The sequence below is a fragment of the Mustelus asterias genome, unplaced genomic scaffold (genome assembly GCF_964213995.1).
Source record: "Mustelus asterias unplaced genomic scaffold, sMusAst1.hap1.1 HAP1_SCAFFOLD_400, whole genome shotgun sequence".
NCBI lineage: Eukaryota > Metazoa > Chordata > Chondrichthyes > Carcharhiniformes > Triakidae > Mustelus > Mustelus asterias.
Window position 1 is genome coordinate 112,653 of NW_027590355.1, and position 17,454 is coordinate 130,106.

The window sequence follows — 17,454 nt, forward strand, 5'->3', positions numbered from 1 at the left end:
TGACAATCCACCAGTTGCACAAGAAGCTCCGACTGGGGTCTGTCTCAGACACTGCAGGGTTCCCCGACAAACACAGCCGACTGGTTTGTCCACATGGATAAATCCCCGGGGTATTCAAACCAAACCCCTCGTCTACTCATCTCTCCATCTCACCCAGTGATCACTGGACAGTGACCAGGAACAGGAACCCTGGCTGATTACCCGGCTCTGTCTCCCTAACCCTCTACACTGTCCCCCATCAAACACTCCCAGGACAGGTACAGCACAGGGTTAGACACAGAGTAAAGCTCCCTCTACACTGTCCCCCATCAAACACTCCCAGGACAGGTACAGCACGGGGTTAGATGCAGAGTAAAGCTCTCTCTAAACTGTCCCCCATCAAACACTCCCAGGACAGGTACAGCACGGGGTTAGATGCAGAGTAAAGCTCTCTCTAAACTGTCCCCCATCAAACACTCCCAGGACAGGTACAGCACGGGGTTAGATGCAGAGTAAAGCTCCCTCTACACTGTCCCCCATCAAACACTCCCAGGACAGGTATAGCACGGGGTTAGATACAGAGTAAAGCTCCCTCTACACTGTCCCCCATCAATCACTCCCAGGACAGGTACAGCATGGGGTTAGAAACAGAGTAAAGCTCCCTCTATACTGTCCCCATCAAACACTCCCAGGACAGGTACAGCACGGGTTTAGATACAGAGAAAAGCTCCCTCCCCACTGTCCCCCATCAAACACTCCCAGGGCAGGTACAGCACGGGGTTAGATACAGAGTAAAGCTCCCTCTACACTGTCCCCATCAGACACTCCCAAGACAGGCACAGCACAGGCTTAGATACAGAGTAAAGCTCTCTCTAAACTGTCCCCCATCAAACACTCCCAGGATGGGTACAGCACCGGTTTAGATACAGAGTAAAGCTCCCTCTACAATGTCCCCCATCAAACACTCCCAGGACATGGACAGCACGGGGTTAGATTCAGAGTAAAGCCCCTTCTACACTGTCCCCCACCAAACACTCCCAGGACACGTACAGCATGGGGTTAGATACAGAGTAAAGCTCCCTCTGCACTGTCCCCAACAAACACTCCCAGGACAGGTGCAGCACGGGGTTAGATATAGAGTAAAGCACCCTCTACACAGTCCCCATCAAACACTCCCAGGACAGGCACAGCACGGGTTTAAATACAGAGTAAAGCTCTCTCTAAACTGTCCCCCACCAAACACCCCCAGGACAGATGCAGCACGGGGTTAGATACAGAGTAAAGCTCCCTCTACACTGTCCCCCATCAAACACTCCCAGGACATGTACAGCACGGGGTTAGATACAGAGTAAAGCTCCCTCTACGCTGTCCCCATCAAACCCTCCGCGAACAGGTACAGCACGGTTAGATATAAAGTAAAGCTCCCTCTACACTGTCCCCATCAGACACTCCCAGGACAGGTACAGCACGGGGTTAGATACAGAGGAAAGCTCCCTCTACACTGTCCCCATCAAACACTCCCAGGACAGGTACAGCACGGGGTTAGATACAGAGTAAAGCTCCCTCTACAATGTCCCCCATCAAACACTCCCAGGACACGTACAGCACGGGGTTAGATACAGAGTAAAGCTCCCTCTGCACTGTCCCCAACAAACACTCCCAGGACATGTGCAGCACAGGGTTAGATATAGAGTAAAGCTCCCTCTACACAGTCCTCATCAGACACTCCCAGGACAGGCACAGCACGGGCTTAGATACAGAGTAAAGCTCTCTCTAAACTGTCCCCCACCAAACACCCCCAGGACAGATGCAGCACGGGGTTAGATACAGAGTAAAGCTCCCTCTACACTGTCCCCATCAAACACTCCCAGGACAGGTACAGCACGGGGTTAGATACAGAGTAAAGCTCCCTCTACACTGTCCCCATCAAACACTTGAAGAAGGGGCTTGGAGCTCCGAAAGCTTGTGTGACTTTTGCTACCAAATAAAGCTGTTGGACTTTAACCTGGTGTTGTTAAACTTCTTACCCCATCAAACACTCCCAGGACAGGTACAGCACGGGGTTAGATACAGAGTTGAAATTGTTGGAGTTACAGGACAGCAGGTTGTGAGTTTTTGTAAGTTTAATTCCGGGTTAAGATATGGGTTTTGTGCCTGTAGTCAGTATGGAATCAGGACCCGATCCTTTCACAGTGAATCTTGAAGCTTTATTTGTGACCGCTTGCTGTGAATTTAGTGTAAGAAAATGCAAACACGTAACCAAACTCTCCATTCCTGAGCTTTACAGTTCCTCGGACGGGGGCCTTGGAGGCTTCACTGGGCTCTGAAAAAGAGGGAGAGGAATTTCAGCTGCTGTAAATCTTCACATCTTGCCACCTCTCCCTCCCCCTGTCCGTCTCACACACCCACTCCATCCGCCACCCTCCCCCCCCTCCATCCGCCACTCTGTCCCTCCTCCATCCACCACTCTCTCCTCCCTCCATCCACCACTCTCCCCCCTCCATCCGCCACTCTGTCCCTCCTCCATCCATCCACCACTCTCCCCCCTCCATCCGTCACTCTGTCCCTCCTCCATCCACCACTCTCCCCCCCTCCATCCGCCACTCTCTCCCCTCTCCATCCACCACTCTCTCCCCCCCTCCATCCACCACTCTCTCCCCCCTCCATCCGCCACTCTCTCCCCCCCTCCATCCGCCACTCTACCCCCCTCCATTCACCACTCTCACCCCCCTCCATCCACCACTCTCTCCCCTCCATCCACCACTCTGTCCCTCCCCTATCCGCCACTCTCTCCCTCCTCCATCCACCACTCTCTCCCTCCTCCATCCACCACCCTCTCCCCCCTCCATCTGCCACTCTGTACCCCCTCAGTCTCCACACACTTTCTCTCCTTCACTCTATCTCTCACTCTCCTCCCTCCCCCTCAGTCTCCGCTTTCTCTCTCTGACTCTATCTCTCACTCTCTCCCTCACTCTCTCTCTCCCTCACTCTCTCTCTCACACACACTCTCTCTCTCACACTCTCTCTCACACTGTCTCTCACACTCTCACACTCTCTCTGTCTCACACTCTCTCTCTCTCACACTCTCTCTCACACTCTCTCACACACTCTCCCTCACTCTCTCTCTCACACACTCTCTCTCTCACACTCTCACACTCTCTCACACTCTCTCTCTCATACTCTCTCTGTCTCACACTCTCTCTCATACACTCTCTCACACTCTCTCTCACACTCTCACACTCTCTCTCGCACTCTCTCACACTCTCTCTCACACACTCTCTCACACACTCTCTCACACTCTCTCTCACTCTCTCTCTCTCACACACTCTCTCACACACTCTCTCACACACTCTCTCACACTCTCACACTCTCTCTCACACTCTCTCACACTCTCTCTCACACTCTCTCACTCTCTCTCTCACACACTCTCTCACACACTCTCTCACACACTCTCACACTCTCTCTCACTCTCTCTCACACACTCTCTCACACACTCTCTCTCTCACACTCTCTCTCTCACACTCTCTCTGTCTCACACTCTCTCTCACACAATCTCTCACACACTCTCACACTCTCTCTCACTCTCTCTCTCTCACACACTCTCTCACACACTCTCTCACACACTCTCTCACACACTCTCTCACACACTCTCACACACTCTCACACTCTCTCTCGCACTCTCTCACACTCTCTCACTCTCACTCTCTCTCTCACACACTCTCTCACACACTGTCTCACACACATTCACACTCTCTCACACTCTCTCTCACGCACTCTCTCACACACTCTCACACTCTCACTCTCTCTCACACTCTCTCTCTCACACTCTCTCTGTCTCACACTCGCTCTCACACACTCTCTCACACGCTCTCACACTCTCTCTCACTCTCTCTCACACTCTCTCTGTCTCACACTCTCTCTCACACACTCTCTCACACACTCTCACACTCTCTCTCTCTCTCACACTCTCTCACACTCTCTCTGTCTCACACTCTCTCTCACACACTCTCTCACACACTCTCTCTCTCTCACACTCTCACTCTCTCGCACTCTCACTCTCTCGCACTCACTCTCACTCTCTCTCTCATGTTGTTTGGCTGATCTGAACCTCAACTCTATTTAGTCATGTTCGCTCCAAATCTCCGACCATTAACCCCCACCCCCACCCCCCCCCCCCCCCCCCCTCCGCCCCCCTCTCCCACCCCCACCCACCGGCGATCTCAGTATTGAGACTCCAAAATACAGACTTCCACTCCCCACTGTGTGAGGAAACGCTTGCTGACAACCCCCCTGAACAGCCTGGCTCTCAGTCGAAGGTTCTGCACTCTCTGTCTCTGTCTCTCTGTCTCTCTCTCTCTGTTTCTCTGTCTGTCTCTCTCTCTCTCTCTCTCTCTCTGTCTCTGTCTCTGTCTCTGACTCTCTCTTTCTACCGGCACGGTGGCACAGTGGTTAGCACTGCTGCCTTACAGCACCAGGGTCCCGGGTTCGATTCCCGGCTTGGGTCACTGTCTGTGCGGAGTTTGCACGTTCTCCCCGTGTTTGCGTGGGTTTCCTCCGGGTGCTCCGGTTTCTTCCCACAGCATGAAAGACATCCTGGTTAGGGTGCATTGATCCGAACAAGCGCCGGAGTGTGGCGACTAGGGGAAATTCACAGTAACTTCATTGCAGTGTTAATGGGGCGGCACGGTAGCACAGTGGTTAGCACTGCTGCTTCACAGCTCCAGGGACCTGGGTTCGATTCCCGGCTCGGGTCACTGTCTGTGTGGAGTTTGCACATTCTCCTCGTGTCTGCGTGGGTTTCCTCCGGGTGCTCCGGTTTCCTCCCACAGTCCAAAGATGTGCGGGTTAGGTTGATTGGCCATGCTAAAAATTGCCCTTAGTGTCCTGAGATGCGTAGGTTAGAGGGATTAGCGGGTAAATATGTAGGGATATGGGGGTAGGGTCTGGGTGGGATTGTGGTCAGCGCAGACTCGATGGGCCGAATGGCCTCCTTCTGCACTGTAGGGTTTCTATGATTCTATGATTCTACCCTGCTGAACTCCTTTATCCTCAGAAATCCCCTGGGCTGACGAAGGGTTGTGGGGGCAGTAAGTTTTCGCAGGTGCAGAGTAATTCTCAGAGTCCAGGTTCCCCGGAACCTGTTTCCCGTGTCCCAGCTGGTGGGAATGTTGTTATTGGACCTGAACTGAAGACATGGGGATGGGGTTGGGATTCTGGAGTGTGTGCTGGCGTTAGGAGTTTCCCACATCCTGTGTGGATGTGGTTAGGATGTCCGACTTTGTTCTTTATTTAACACAAAGCTCTGTGATCTAAAATAATAAAATTAGAAGCTGGAAAAGCAATGTGATCACCGCACTGGCTTAGACTGAACGGAGAAATGAAATTCCTTCCCTCATTAACGTGGAAAATTTGACTGCTAATCTTCATACTCTATCGGTCGGGACATTGAGTTTAAAAATTGGCAAGTCATGTTGCAGCTGTACAGAACCTTGGTTAGGCCTCATTTGGAATATAATGTTCAATTCTGGTCGCCACACTACCGGAAGGATATGGAGGCTTTAGAGAGGGTACAGAAAAGATTTACCAGGATGTTGCCTGGTTTGGAGGGCATTAGCTATGAGGAGAGGTTGGAGAAACTTGGTTTGTTCTCTTGATCGACGGAGGTTGAGGGGCGACCTGATAGAAGTCTACAAGATTATGAGAGGCATGGACAGAGTGGATAGTCAGATGTTCTTGCCTAGGGTAGAAAAGTCAAGCACGAGGGGACATAGGTTTAAGGTGCGTGGGGAGAAGTTTAGAGGAGATGTGTGAGGGAAGTCTTTTACACAGAGGGTGGTGAATGTCTGGAACGTACTGCCCGGGGAGGTGGTGGGAGCAGGTACGATAGCGGCATTTAAGGGGCAACGAGATGAAGATATGAATAGGATGGGAATGGAAAGATATGAATTGTAGCTCCAGTGTACAGGAGGTTGAGAGTAGTGAGGTCATGGATAAGGTTTCAAGGTTGCAGGAGTGTACTGGCAGGCAGGAAGGTGGTTTGAAGTGTGTATACTTCAACGCCAGGAGCATCCGGAATAAGGTGGGTGAACTTGGAGCATGGGTTGGTACCTGGGACTTTGATGTTGTGGCCATTTCGGAGACATGGATAGAGCAGGGACAGGAATGGTTGTTGCAGGTCCCGGGGTTTAGATGTTTCAGCAAGAGCAGGGAAGGTGGTAAAAGAGGTGGAGGTGTGGCATTGTTAGTCAAGGACAGTATTACGGTGGCAGAAAGGACGTTTGATGAGGACTTGTCTACTGAGGTAGTATGGGCTGAGGTTAGAAACAGGAAAGGAGAGGTCACCCTGTTGGGAGTTTTCTATAGGCCTCTGAAAAGTTCCAGAGATGTAGAGGAAAGGATTGGAAAGATGATTCTGGATAGGAGCGAAAGTAACAGGGTACTTGTTATGGGGGACTTTAACTTTGCACATATTGACTGGAAAAGCGATAGTTCGAGTACTTTAGAGGGGTCAGTTTCTGTCCAATGTGTGCAGGAAGGTTTCCTGACACAGTATGTAGATAGGCCAACAAGAGGCAAGGCCACATTGGATTTGGTACTGGGTAATGAACCAGGCCAGGTGTTAGATTTGGAGGTAGGGGAGCACTTTGGTGATAGTGACCACAATTCGGTTACGTTTACTTTCGGGATGGAAAGGAATAGGTATATACCAAAGGGCAAGAGTTATAGCTGGGGGAAAGGAAATTATGATGCGATTAGGCGAGATTTAGGATGCATAGGTTGGGGAAGGAAACTGCAGGGGATGGGCACAATTGAAATGTGGAGCTTGTTCAAGGAACAGCTACTGCGTGTCCTTGATAAGTATGTACCTGTCAGGCAGGGAGGAAGTGGTTGAGCGAGGGGACTGTGATTTACTAAAGAAGTTGAATCTCTTGTGAAGAGGAAGAAGGAGACTTATGTAAAGATGAGACGTGAAGGCTCAGTTAGGGCCTTGAGAGTTACAAGTTAGCCAGGAAGGACCTAAAGAAGAGCCAGGAGGGGACATGAGAAGTCTTTGGCAGGTAGGATCAAGGAAAACCCTAAAGCCTTCTATAGGTATGTCAGGAATAAAAGAATGACTAGGGTAAGATTAGGGCCAGTCAAGGACAGTAGTGGGAAGTTGTGCGTGGAGCCTGAAGAGATAGGAGAGGCGCTAAATGAATATTTTTCATCAGTATTCACGCAGGAAAAAGACAATGTTGTCGAGGAGAATACTGAGATACAGGCTATTGGACTAGACAGGATTGAGGTTAATAAGGAGGAGGTGTTAGCAATTCTGGAAAGTGTGAAAATAGATAAGTCTCCTGGGCTGGATGGGATTTATCCCAGGATTCTCTGGGAGGCTAGGGAGGAGATTGCAGAGCCTTTGGCTTTGATCTTTATGTCATCATTGTCTACAGGAATAGTGCCAGAAGACTGGAGGATAGCAAATGTTGTCCCCTAGTTCAAGAAGGGGAGTAGAGACAACCCTGGTAATTATAGACCAGTGAGCCTTACTTCTGTTGTGGGCAAAGTTTTGGAAAGGATTATAAGATATAGGATTTATAATCATCTAGAAAGGAAGAATTTGATTAGGGATAGTCAACACGGTTTTGTGAAGGGTAGGTCGTGCCTCACAAACCTTATTGAGTTCTTTGAGAAGGTGACCAAAGAGGTGGATGAGGGTAAAGCGGTTGATGTGGTGTATATGGATTTCAGCAAAGCGTTTGATAAGGTTCCCCACGGTAAGCTATTGCAGAAAATACGGAGGCATGGGATTGAGGGTGATTTAGTGGTTTAGATCAGGAATTGGCTAGCTGTAAGAAGACAGAGGGTGGTGGTTGATGGGAAATGTTCATCCTGGGGTTCAGTTACTAGTGGTGTACCGCAAGGATCTGTTTTGGAGCCACTGCTCTTTGTCATTTTTATAAATGACCTGGATGAGGGCGTAGAAGGATGGGTTAGTAAATTTGCAGATGACACTAAAGTCGGTGGAGTTGTGGACAGTGCGGAAGGTTGTTGCAGGTTACAGAGGGACATAGATAAGCTGCAGTGCTGGGCTGAGAGGTGGCAAATGGAGTTCAATGCGGAAAAGTGTGAGGTGATTCACTTTGGAAGGAGTAACAGGATTACAGAGTACTGGGCTAATGGTAAGATACTTGGTAGTGTGGATGAACAGAGAGATCTCAGTGTCCATGTGCATAGATCCCTGAAAGTTGGCACCCAGGTTGATAGGGTTGTTAAGAAGGCATACGGAGTGTTAGCTTTCATTGGTAGAGGGATTGAGTTTTGGAGCCAGGAGGTCATGTTGCAGCTGTACAAAACTCTGGTGCGGCCGCACTTGGAGTATTGTGTACAGTTCTGGTCACCGAATTGTAGGAAGGATGTGGAAGCATTGGAAAGGGTGCAGAGGAGATTTACTAGGATGTTGCCTGGTATGGTGGGAAGGTCTTATGAGGAAAGGCTGAGGGACTTGAGGTTGTTTTCGTTAGAGAGAAGAAGGTTAAGAGGTGACTTAATAGAGGCATACAAGATGATCAGAGGGTTAGATAGGGTGGATAGTGAGAGCCTTTTTCCTCGGATGGTGATGGCTAGCACGAGGGGACATAGCTTTAAATTGAGGGGTGATAGATATAGGACAGATGTTAGAGGTAGGTTCTTCACTCAGAGAGTAGTAAGGGCGTGGAATGCCCTGCCTGCAGCAGTTGTGGACTCGCCAACATTAAGGGCATTTAAATGGTCATTGGATAAACATATGGATGATATTGGAATTGTGTAGGTGAGATGGGCTTAAGATTGGTTTCACCGGTCGGCGCAACATCGAGGGCCGAAGGGCCTGTACTGTGCTGTAATGTTCTATGTTCTAAGTTCTAACTCCATAAGTGCATGCGGTTTTAGTTTAGGCAGGTATCATGATCAGCGCAGGCTTGGAGGGCCGAAGGGCCTGTTCCTGTGCTGTACTGTTCTTTGTTCTTTGTTTTGGAGAGTTTGGGAGGCATCGACTGGCAGGTTTCGGGGAGCTGAGAAGAAACACAGGGACTTTACGGGGTTAATTCAGGTGAGTTTAACTCTTTCACCCTCAGTTGTTGTTTAACATGTCAGTAAATGACCCAGGGGAAAGTTAAATGAAGGTTAATTTTACACATGGCTTGTCTGACAATGAGATACTTCAGAAACCCTCACAGTGCTGTTTAAATTCTGTCCCGACATCGTGACAGGCAAGTGTTTAAAAACAGGATCCCATTTCAATCATTCACACAAGCAGTGTCAGGTTTGGTTTAAAACTGAATGCGAGAATGAGAGTTGGACAGGAACTGTGGGTGTGAACAGAACATTCTAAACACAGTTTTCTGCTTTCAATTCTCAAACTGTCTCCCATGCTGAAAGTGCTCACCCCTTCTGGGGTACAGCAGCAACCCCTCCCTGCCCCCACCCCCTCAGTCACTCCAGTGTCCATTCCTTATATGTTTTTTGTGGGACATGGGCGTCGCTGGCTGGGCAAGAATTTATTGCCTGTCCCCAGTTGCCTGAGGTGCAGCTGGGAGTCAACCACATAGCTGTGGCTCTGGAGTCACATGTAGGCCAGACCGGGTAAGGACGGCAGATTTCCTTCCCTAAAGGACATTAGTGAACCAGCTGCGTTTTTCCGACAATCGACAATGGTTTCATGGTCATAGAATCATAGAAGAATTATACAACCTGACAGTGCAGAAGGAGGCCATTTGGCCCATCGAGTCTGCACAGACCACAATCCCACCCAGGCCCTATTCCCATGCATTTATCCTAGATAGACCCCCTGACACGAAGGAGCAATTTAGCACGGCCAATCCACCTGTCCTGATGGGGGCAGTGTAGAGGCAGCTTTACTCTGTATCTAACCCCGTGCTGTACCTGTCCTGGGAGTGTTTGATGGGGACAGTGTAGAGGCAGCTTTACTCTGTATCTAACCCTGTGCTGTACCTGTCCTGGGAGTGTTTGATGGGGACAGTGCAGAGGCAGCTTTACTCTGTATCTAACTCCATGCTGTACCTGTCCTGGGAGTGTTTGATGGGGGACAGTGGAGCGGGAGCTTTACTCTGTATCTAACCCCGTGCTGTACCTGTCTTGGGAGTGTTTGATGGGGACGGTGTAGAGGCAGCTTTACTTTGTATCTAACCCCGTGCTGTACCTGTCCTGGGAGTGTTTGATGGGGACAGTGTAGAGGGAGCTTTACTCTGTATCTAACCCCCTGCTGTACCTGTCCTGGGGGTGTTTGATGGGGACAGTGTAGAGGGCGCTTTACTCTGTATCTAACCCCGTGCTGTACCTGTCCTGGGAGTGTTTGATGGGGGACGGTGTAGAGGCAGCTTTACTCTGTATCTAACCCCGTGCTGTACCTGTCCTGGGAGTGTTTGATGGGGGACAGTGTACCGGGAGCTTTACTCTGTATCTAATCCTGTGCTGTACCTGTCCTGGGAGTGTTTGATGGGGACGGTGTAGAGGGAGCTTTACTCTGTATCTAACCCCATTCTGTACCTGTCCTGGGAGTGTTTGATGGTGCTGGCAGTGGAAAATGTTCTGTGTAATGAGATGGAAAGTTGGCCTCGTTGCCAAGAGGCAGGTGCTGAGTTTGCACCTTTTTTTTGGGTAAGAATTTCTCCCCAATTCACACACTAAATGGATTCTCTGCACTGGGGAGCTGGGAACGTGATTGCCCTCTGCTGGTCTCGGCTCAATCAGCAGCTCCGACCACACCAGGATCAGTCACACTGATATTGCTATGAGTTTCAGAGGGACACACACAGCAACTGTATCTCCCAACAACAAACTGCATTCATCTAGTGCCTGCTCCGTAATGTTAGCTGCATTTCCGGACAAGTCATTCTTCAAGTTACTGAAGTAAAACCTCACAAGAAAGTAAATTCAATCCCAGGCCACACAATCTGTTCAGACAGATATCAAAGCCGGTCAGAGAGGGAATGTTAAAGAAGGGAATAGAGAGGGAGAAAGTTTTAGGGAGAGTTTTCCTGAGCATAGTGTGTCAACCAGGCTGAAGCCACAACTGCCAGTGGAGGGGGTGGCGGGAGGGCGCTTAAAATAGGTTTGTGCAAGAGGACAGGATTCGAGGTTGGGATGGTTTGATTCTACAATAGAATCATAGAATCCCTACAGCGCAGAAGGAGGCCATTCAGCCCATCAAGTCTGCACCAACCACAATCCCACCCAGGCCCCATCCCCACATATTTACCCTCCTAATCCCCTGACACTAAGAGTCAATTTAGCACGGCCAATCCACCTAACCCGCACATCTTTCAGACTGTGGGAGGAAACCGGAGCACCCGGAGGAAACCCACGCAGACACAGGGAGAATGTGCAGACTCCGCACAGACAGTGACCCAAGGACGGGAATTGAACCCGGGTCCCCGGTGCTGTGAGGCAGCAATGCTAACCACTGTGTTACCGTGCCACTGCGCTGGGGATGACATGTTCCCCGATGTTTAGCCGCGTACGACTGTCATCCACCTTGGCTTTCCCCTCCATGAAGTTGTTACAGAATTGCCGCAGAGCCTCCGTGCTGCTGTTGTTGGCCTTCATCACATCCACCGCCTCCGTCTCCACGTGAAAGAGACAGAACGCAGGAAGCTCAGCTTCCTTCACCTTGAAATATGAAATCACACGGACGTTCTCCCTCACATCGGTGTCAACCAGAACAAAAATCACCTGGGAGAGAGAGAGAGAGAGAACGTTTTAAGTTTTTATTAAAGTTTATTTATTAGTGTCACAAGTAGGCTTACATTAACACTGCAATGAAGTTACTGTTCGGGTAACACTCAGGGAGAATTTAGCACGGCAAATGCACCCTAACCAGCACGTCTTCCGGACTGTGGGAGGAAACCGGAGCACCCGGAGGAAACCCACGCAGACACGGGGAGAACATTCAAACTTCACACACATAGTGACCCAAGCCGGGAATCGAACCCGGGTCCCTGGAGTTGTGCTAACAACTTGTGCTACCGCGCTGCCCAAGTGGGAGTTATAAACAAAAACAGAAAATGCTGGAAAATCTCAGCGGGTCTGACAGCATCTGTGGAGAGAGAATAGAGCCAACGTTTCGAGTCTGGATGACCCTGCGTCAGAGGCAGTGGCAGCACGGTGGCACAGTGGTTAGCACTGCTGCCTCACAGCGCTGGGGACCCGCGTTTGATTCCCAGCTTGGGTCACTGTCTGTGCGGAGTTTGCACGTTCTCCCTGTGTCTGCGTGGGTTTCCTCCGGGTGCTCCGGTTTCCTCCCATAGTCTGAAAGACGTGCTGGTTAGGGTGCATTGACCCGAACAGGCGCCGGACTGTGGCGACGAGGGGAATTTCACAGTAACTTCATTGCATTGTTGATGTCAGCCTTACTTGTGACCAATAAATAAACTTTAGAACATAGAACATAGAAAAACTACAGCACAAACAGGCCCTTCGGCCCACAAGTTGTGCCGGTCATGTCCCTACCTACCTAGGCCTATATATAGGCTTACCTATAACCCTCAATCCTATTAAGTCCCATGTACTCATCCAGAAGTCTCTTAAAAGACCCTATCGAGTTTGCCTCCACCACCATTGACGGCAGCCGATTCCACTCACCCACCACCCTCTGAGTGAAAAACTTACCCCTGACATCTCCTCTGTACCTACTCCCCAGCACCTTAAACCTGTGTCCTCTCGTAGCAGCCATTTCAGCCCTGGGAAAAAGCCTCCGAGAATCCACCCGATCTATACCTCTCAACATCTTGTACACCTCTATCAGGTCACCTCTCATCCTTCATCTCTCCAAGGAGAAAAGACTGAGCTCCCTCAACCTATCCTCATAAGGCATGCCACCCAATCCAGACAACATCCTTGTAAATCTTCTCTGCACCCTTTCAATAATTTTTACATCCTTCCTGTAATAAGGCGACCAGAACTGAACACATCCTTCCTATAGTGAGGCGACCAGAACTGAGCACAGTGCTCCAAGTGGGGTCTGACGAGGGTCTTATAAAGCTGCATCATTATCTCCCGACTCCTAAACTCAATCCCTCGATTGATGAAGGCCAGCACACCATACGCCTTCTTAACCACCTCCTCTACCTGCGAGGCCGATTTAAGAGTCCTATGGACCCGTCCCCAAGGTCCTTCTGATCCTCTACACTGCTAAGAGTCTTACCCTTGATATTATACTCCTTCATCCCATTTGACCTGCCAAAATGTACCACTACACATTTATCTGGGTTGAAGTCCATCTGCCACTTCTCCACCCAGTCTTGCATCCTATCTATGTCACGCTGCAGCTTCTGACATCCCTCCAAACTATCCACCACACCACCAACCTTCGTGTCATCGGCAAACTTACCAACCCATCCTTCCACTTCCTCATCCAGGTCATTTATGAAAATGACAAACTGCAAGGGTCCCAGAACAGATCCCTGGGGCACTCCACTGGTGACCGACCTCCATTCAGAAAAAGACCCATCTACAACCACTCTCTGCCTTCTGCAGGCAAGCCAGTTCTGGATCCACAAGGCAACAGCCCCTTGGATCCCATGCCCTCTCACTTTCTCGAGAAGTCTTGCATGGGGGACCTTATCGAACGCCTTATTGTGGATGCAGACTCGATGGGCTGAAGGGCCTTTTCTACACTGGATGGCTCTCTGATTCTAGAAGAGCAGACATTAAGGTCCACACCAGGTGTATTTTGAAATTACGCACAGATTATCTGTGATCAAATTGCCTTCCATTGGAATCTAATACTTGACAACATTCTTGTTGCTGGTGAAATTTCAAGGTTCACTGAATTTTGAACGATCCCTCACCCTCTCTGAGGAATTGTGAAGCATTAGCGTAACGAGAGGGTGTCTGTGCGTCTTTTCCTGATCTCCCCAATGTGAGGGACATCAGTGTTGGCAGCAGAACGTGACATTAGTGGGAAGTGAGTGTGGGAGCTCGCTGGAAAATTCAACTGGGCAAGTTGTGAAGCAAGTTCCCAGTCCAGTCCTTCCGCTGACACGGGTTGGGTTTACACGACCCTCCCCGGTGTCAGGGTCAAGAGGCTGCCAGTCAGTGTGGAGTTCCCGACCTGCCCACAGATAGAAACACTCTCGCTGCACCGACTAACTCACACTGGCAGCATTGTGATCACAGACTGGGGAGTAGATCGAACGCTGCATTAGAATTCGGATCTACTTCGCTGTGGATTTTATGTCTTGTAAAAGGGATTTACACACAATTTATAGCCAATTAAGTACTTCACAAGTCACTGTAGGAAACGCAAGATCCCATCTGTACACAGCAAGATTCCACACACACAATGACCGCCGGATGGATATTGGTCGAGGGATAACTATTAACTCCAAGTTACCGGAGAAAACACACCCCCTCTCCTTAAAATAGTGGCTGCGGGATCTTAAAATCCACGTATGAAGGGGAAAATAGGATCCTATACAGAATCCAGCACTGCTGACAGTGCGGCACTCCCTCAGTACTGACCCTCTGACAGTGCGGCACTCCCTCAGTACTGACCCTCTGACAGTGCGGCACTCCCTCAGTACTGACCCTCTGACAGTGCGGCACTCCCTCAGTACTGACCCTCTGACAGTGCGGCACTCCCTCAGTACTGACCCTCTGACAGTGCGGCACTCCCTCAGTACTGACCCTCTGACAGTGCGGCACTCCCTCAGTACTGACCCTCTGACAGTGCGGCACTCCCTCAGTACTGACCCTCTGACAGTGCGGCACTCCCTCAGTACTGACCCTCTGACAGTGTGGCACTCCCTCAGTACTGACCCTCTGACAGTGCGGCACTCCCTCAGTACTGACCCTCTGACAGTGCGGCACTCCCTCAGTACTGACCCTCTGACAGTGCGGCACTCCCTCAGTACTGACCCTCTGACAGTGCCGCACTCCCTCAGTACTGACCCTCTGACAGTGCCGCACTCCCTCAGTACTGACCCTCTGACAGTGCGGCACTCCCTCAGTACTGACCCTCTGACAGTGCGGCACTCCCTCAGTACTGACCCTCTGACAGTGCCGCACTCCCTCAGTACAGCACTGGGAGTTCCAGCCTGAATATTGCTCTCTGCTTTCTCGAGTAGGATTTGAACCCAATTCCATCTGAATCTGAAGTGAGAGAGGTGACCGACAGCAGAAAGGGCCTAGGGCCTCATCTTCTCATTATTCCAGCTGAATTCCTACCCAAGCATCTCATTCCATCCTATCCTGCAACTGAAATATCCTCAGGTGTGTAAGTGCTCCAGGTAGCCTCACTCTGGGGCTCCAGCTTCTAACCCCAACACTCTGAATCTCAGCAGCTTCACTGAGGCAGGGTGGAATCTACCTTACTCTCAGCATCTCTCTCCAAAGAACAATCTGTAGTGAACAGACTGGGGTGTAAACTATTGAAGTGGCAGTCAAAGTCCTTTAGAAATTGCTTGCTCCATGGTGTCTGTGACTCACCTTCCCCCGATACTCTGGGGCAACATCATGGAACAGTTTGAGGATCGCTTGATATCCAGATGATTTCTTGCTGACCAGGAGCAGGAGGTGAATGGGAATTCCGGAGCCAAAAATCTGAGTTGCATCCTGGGAAAGAACGGAAGGAAACAAAGTAAGTTGCATTTCCAGCTTGTTATCAAAGGCAATATTTTTCCCAGCGTCGTGGTAAACTTTGAGGGGAGCTGCTACTTGTGGCGATTACTTGCCCCAATCTTTCCCTCTCCCTCATTTCAGGGAATATTTTGGTGGTATTGACTCAATAGATATGGGTTGGATTTGGCTGGACTTTGTTGGTTGGATTGGGTCGGTTTTCATTGAGTTGGATTGCATCGGGTTGGGTCGGGGATTGGGTTGGGTTGCGTTGGATTGGATTGGATTGGATTGGGGTTGGGGTTGGGTTGGGGTTGGGTTGGGGATTGGGATGAAGTTGGGATGGCGTTGGGATGGGGTTGGGGTTGGGATGGGGTTGGGGTTGGGGTTGGGTTGGGGTTAGGGTGGGGTTAGGGTGAGGTTGGGTTGGGGTTGGGTTGGGGTTAGGATTGGGGTTAGGTTGGGATTGGGGTTGGGATTGGGGTTGGAGTTGAGGTTGGGGTGGGGGTGGGGGTGGGGTTGTGGTTGGGGTTGGGGTTTGGGTGGGGTTGGATTGGGGTTGGGGTTGGGTTTGGGATTGGGTTGGGCTGGGGTTGTGGTGGGATATGGGGTGGTGTTGGATTGGGGTTGGGTTGGGGTTGGGGCTGGGTTGGGGGTTGGGTTGGGATTGGGGTTGGGATTGAGTTGGGGTTGGGATTGGGGTTGGGATTGGGTTTGGGATTGGGTTTGGGATTGGGTTGGGGTTAGGATTGGGGTTCGGGTGGTGTTGGGATTGGAGTTGGGATTGGGTTGGGGTTGGGTTAGGGTTTGGATTGGGGTTGGGATTGGGGTTGGGATTGGGTTGGGGTTAGGGTGGGGTCAGGGTGGGGTTGGGTTGGGGTTGAGGTTGGGTTAGGGTTAGGATTGGGGTTCGGGTGGGGTTGGGATTGGGGTTGAGGTTGAAGTTGGGGTGGGGGTGGGGTTGGGGTTGGGTTGGGGTTCTGTTGGGATTGGGATTGGGGTCGGGGTTGGGTTGGGGTAGGGTTGGGTTGGGGTTGGGTTGGGTTGGGGTTGGGTTGAGGTTGAAGTTGGGGTGGGGGTGGGGTTGGGGTTGGGGTTTGGGTGGGGTTGGATTGGGGTTGGGTCTGGGATTGGATTGGGCTGGGGTTGGGGTGGGATTGGAGTTGGGGTCAGGTTCGGGTTGGGGTGGGGTTGGGTTGGGTTGGGATTGGAGTTGGGGTCAGGTTCGGGTTGGGGTGGGGTTGGGTTGGGTTGGGATTGGAGTTGGGGTCGAGTGGGTTCGGGGTCGGGTTGGGGGTGGGGTCGGGTTGGGTTGGGGTCAGATTGGGTTGGGTCGGATCGGGTTGGGAGTCGGGTCGGGGTCGGGTTGGGGTCGAGTCAGGTCGGGTCGGGTTGGGTCGGGTCGTGTCAGGTTGGGGTCGGGTTGGGGTGGGGTTTGGGATTGGGTCGGGGTCGGGTCCAGTCGGGTTGGGTTGGGTTGGGATTGGAGTTGGAGTCGAGTTGGGTTTGGGGTCGGGTTGGGGGTGGGGTCGGGTCAGGGTCGGGTTGGGGTCGGGGTCGGGTCAGGGTCGGGTTGGGGTCGGGGTCAGATTGGGTGGGGTCGGGTCAGGGTCGGGTTGGGGTCGGGGTCGGGTCGGGTCAGGTTGGGGATGGGGTCAAAGAACAAAGAACAATACAGCACAGGAACGGGCCCTTCAGCCCTCCAAGCCCGCGCCGCTCCCCAGTCCAGGATTGAATCCTGAATCCAGGATCCCCGCCCAATTTTCCAGCCTATCTACATCCTAATATCCTATCCACCGAGCTGTCCCTCACAGCTACGATGCTTTGTTCATCGGGTCGGGTCGGATCGGGTCGGGTCGGATCAGGTTGGACCAG

General features: G+C 51.2%; 1 protein-coding gene across 1 annotated transcript in view; it reads right to left on the reverse strand.

Moving 5' to 3' along the window:
- Window positions 1–2,170: 2,170 nt before the first annotated feature.
- The window catches only part of erp27 (endoplasmic reticulum protein 27), a 30,968-nt gene continuing 15,684 nt past the window's right edge, over window positions 2,171–17,454 (reverse strand). Inside the window, exons 5-7 of the mRNA XM_078204622.1 lie at window positions 15,451–15,576; window positions 11,497–11,694; window positions 2,171–2,302 (exon numbers count right to left, since the gene is read on the reverse strand). Coding sequence (XP_078060748.1) covers window positions 2,261–2,302; window positions 11,497–11,694; window positions 15,451–15,576 — 366 coding nt within the window. The 3' untranslated portion in view covers window positions 2,171–2,260. The remainder of the gene's footprint in view (window positions 2,303–11,496; window positions 11,695–15,450; window positions 15,577–17,454) is intronic.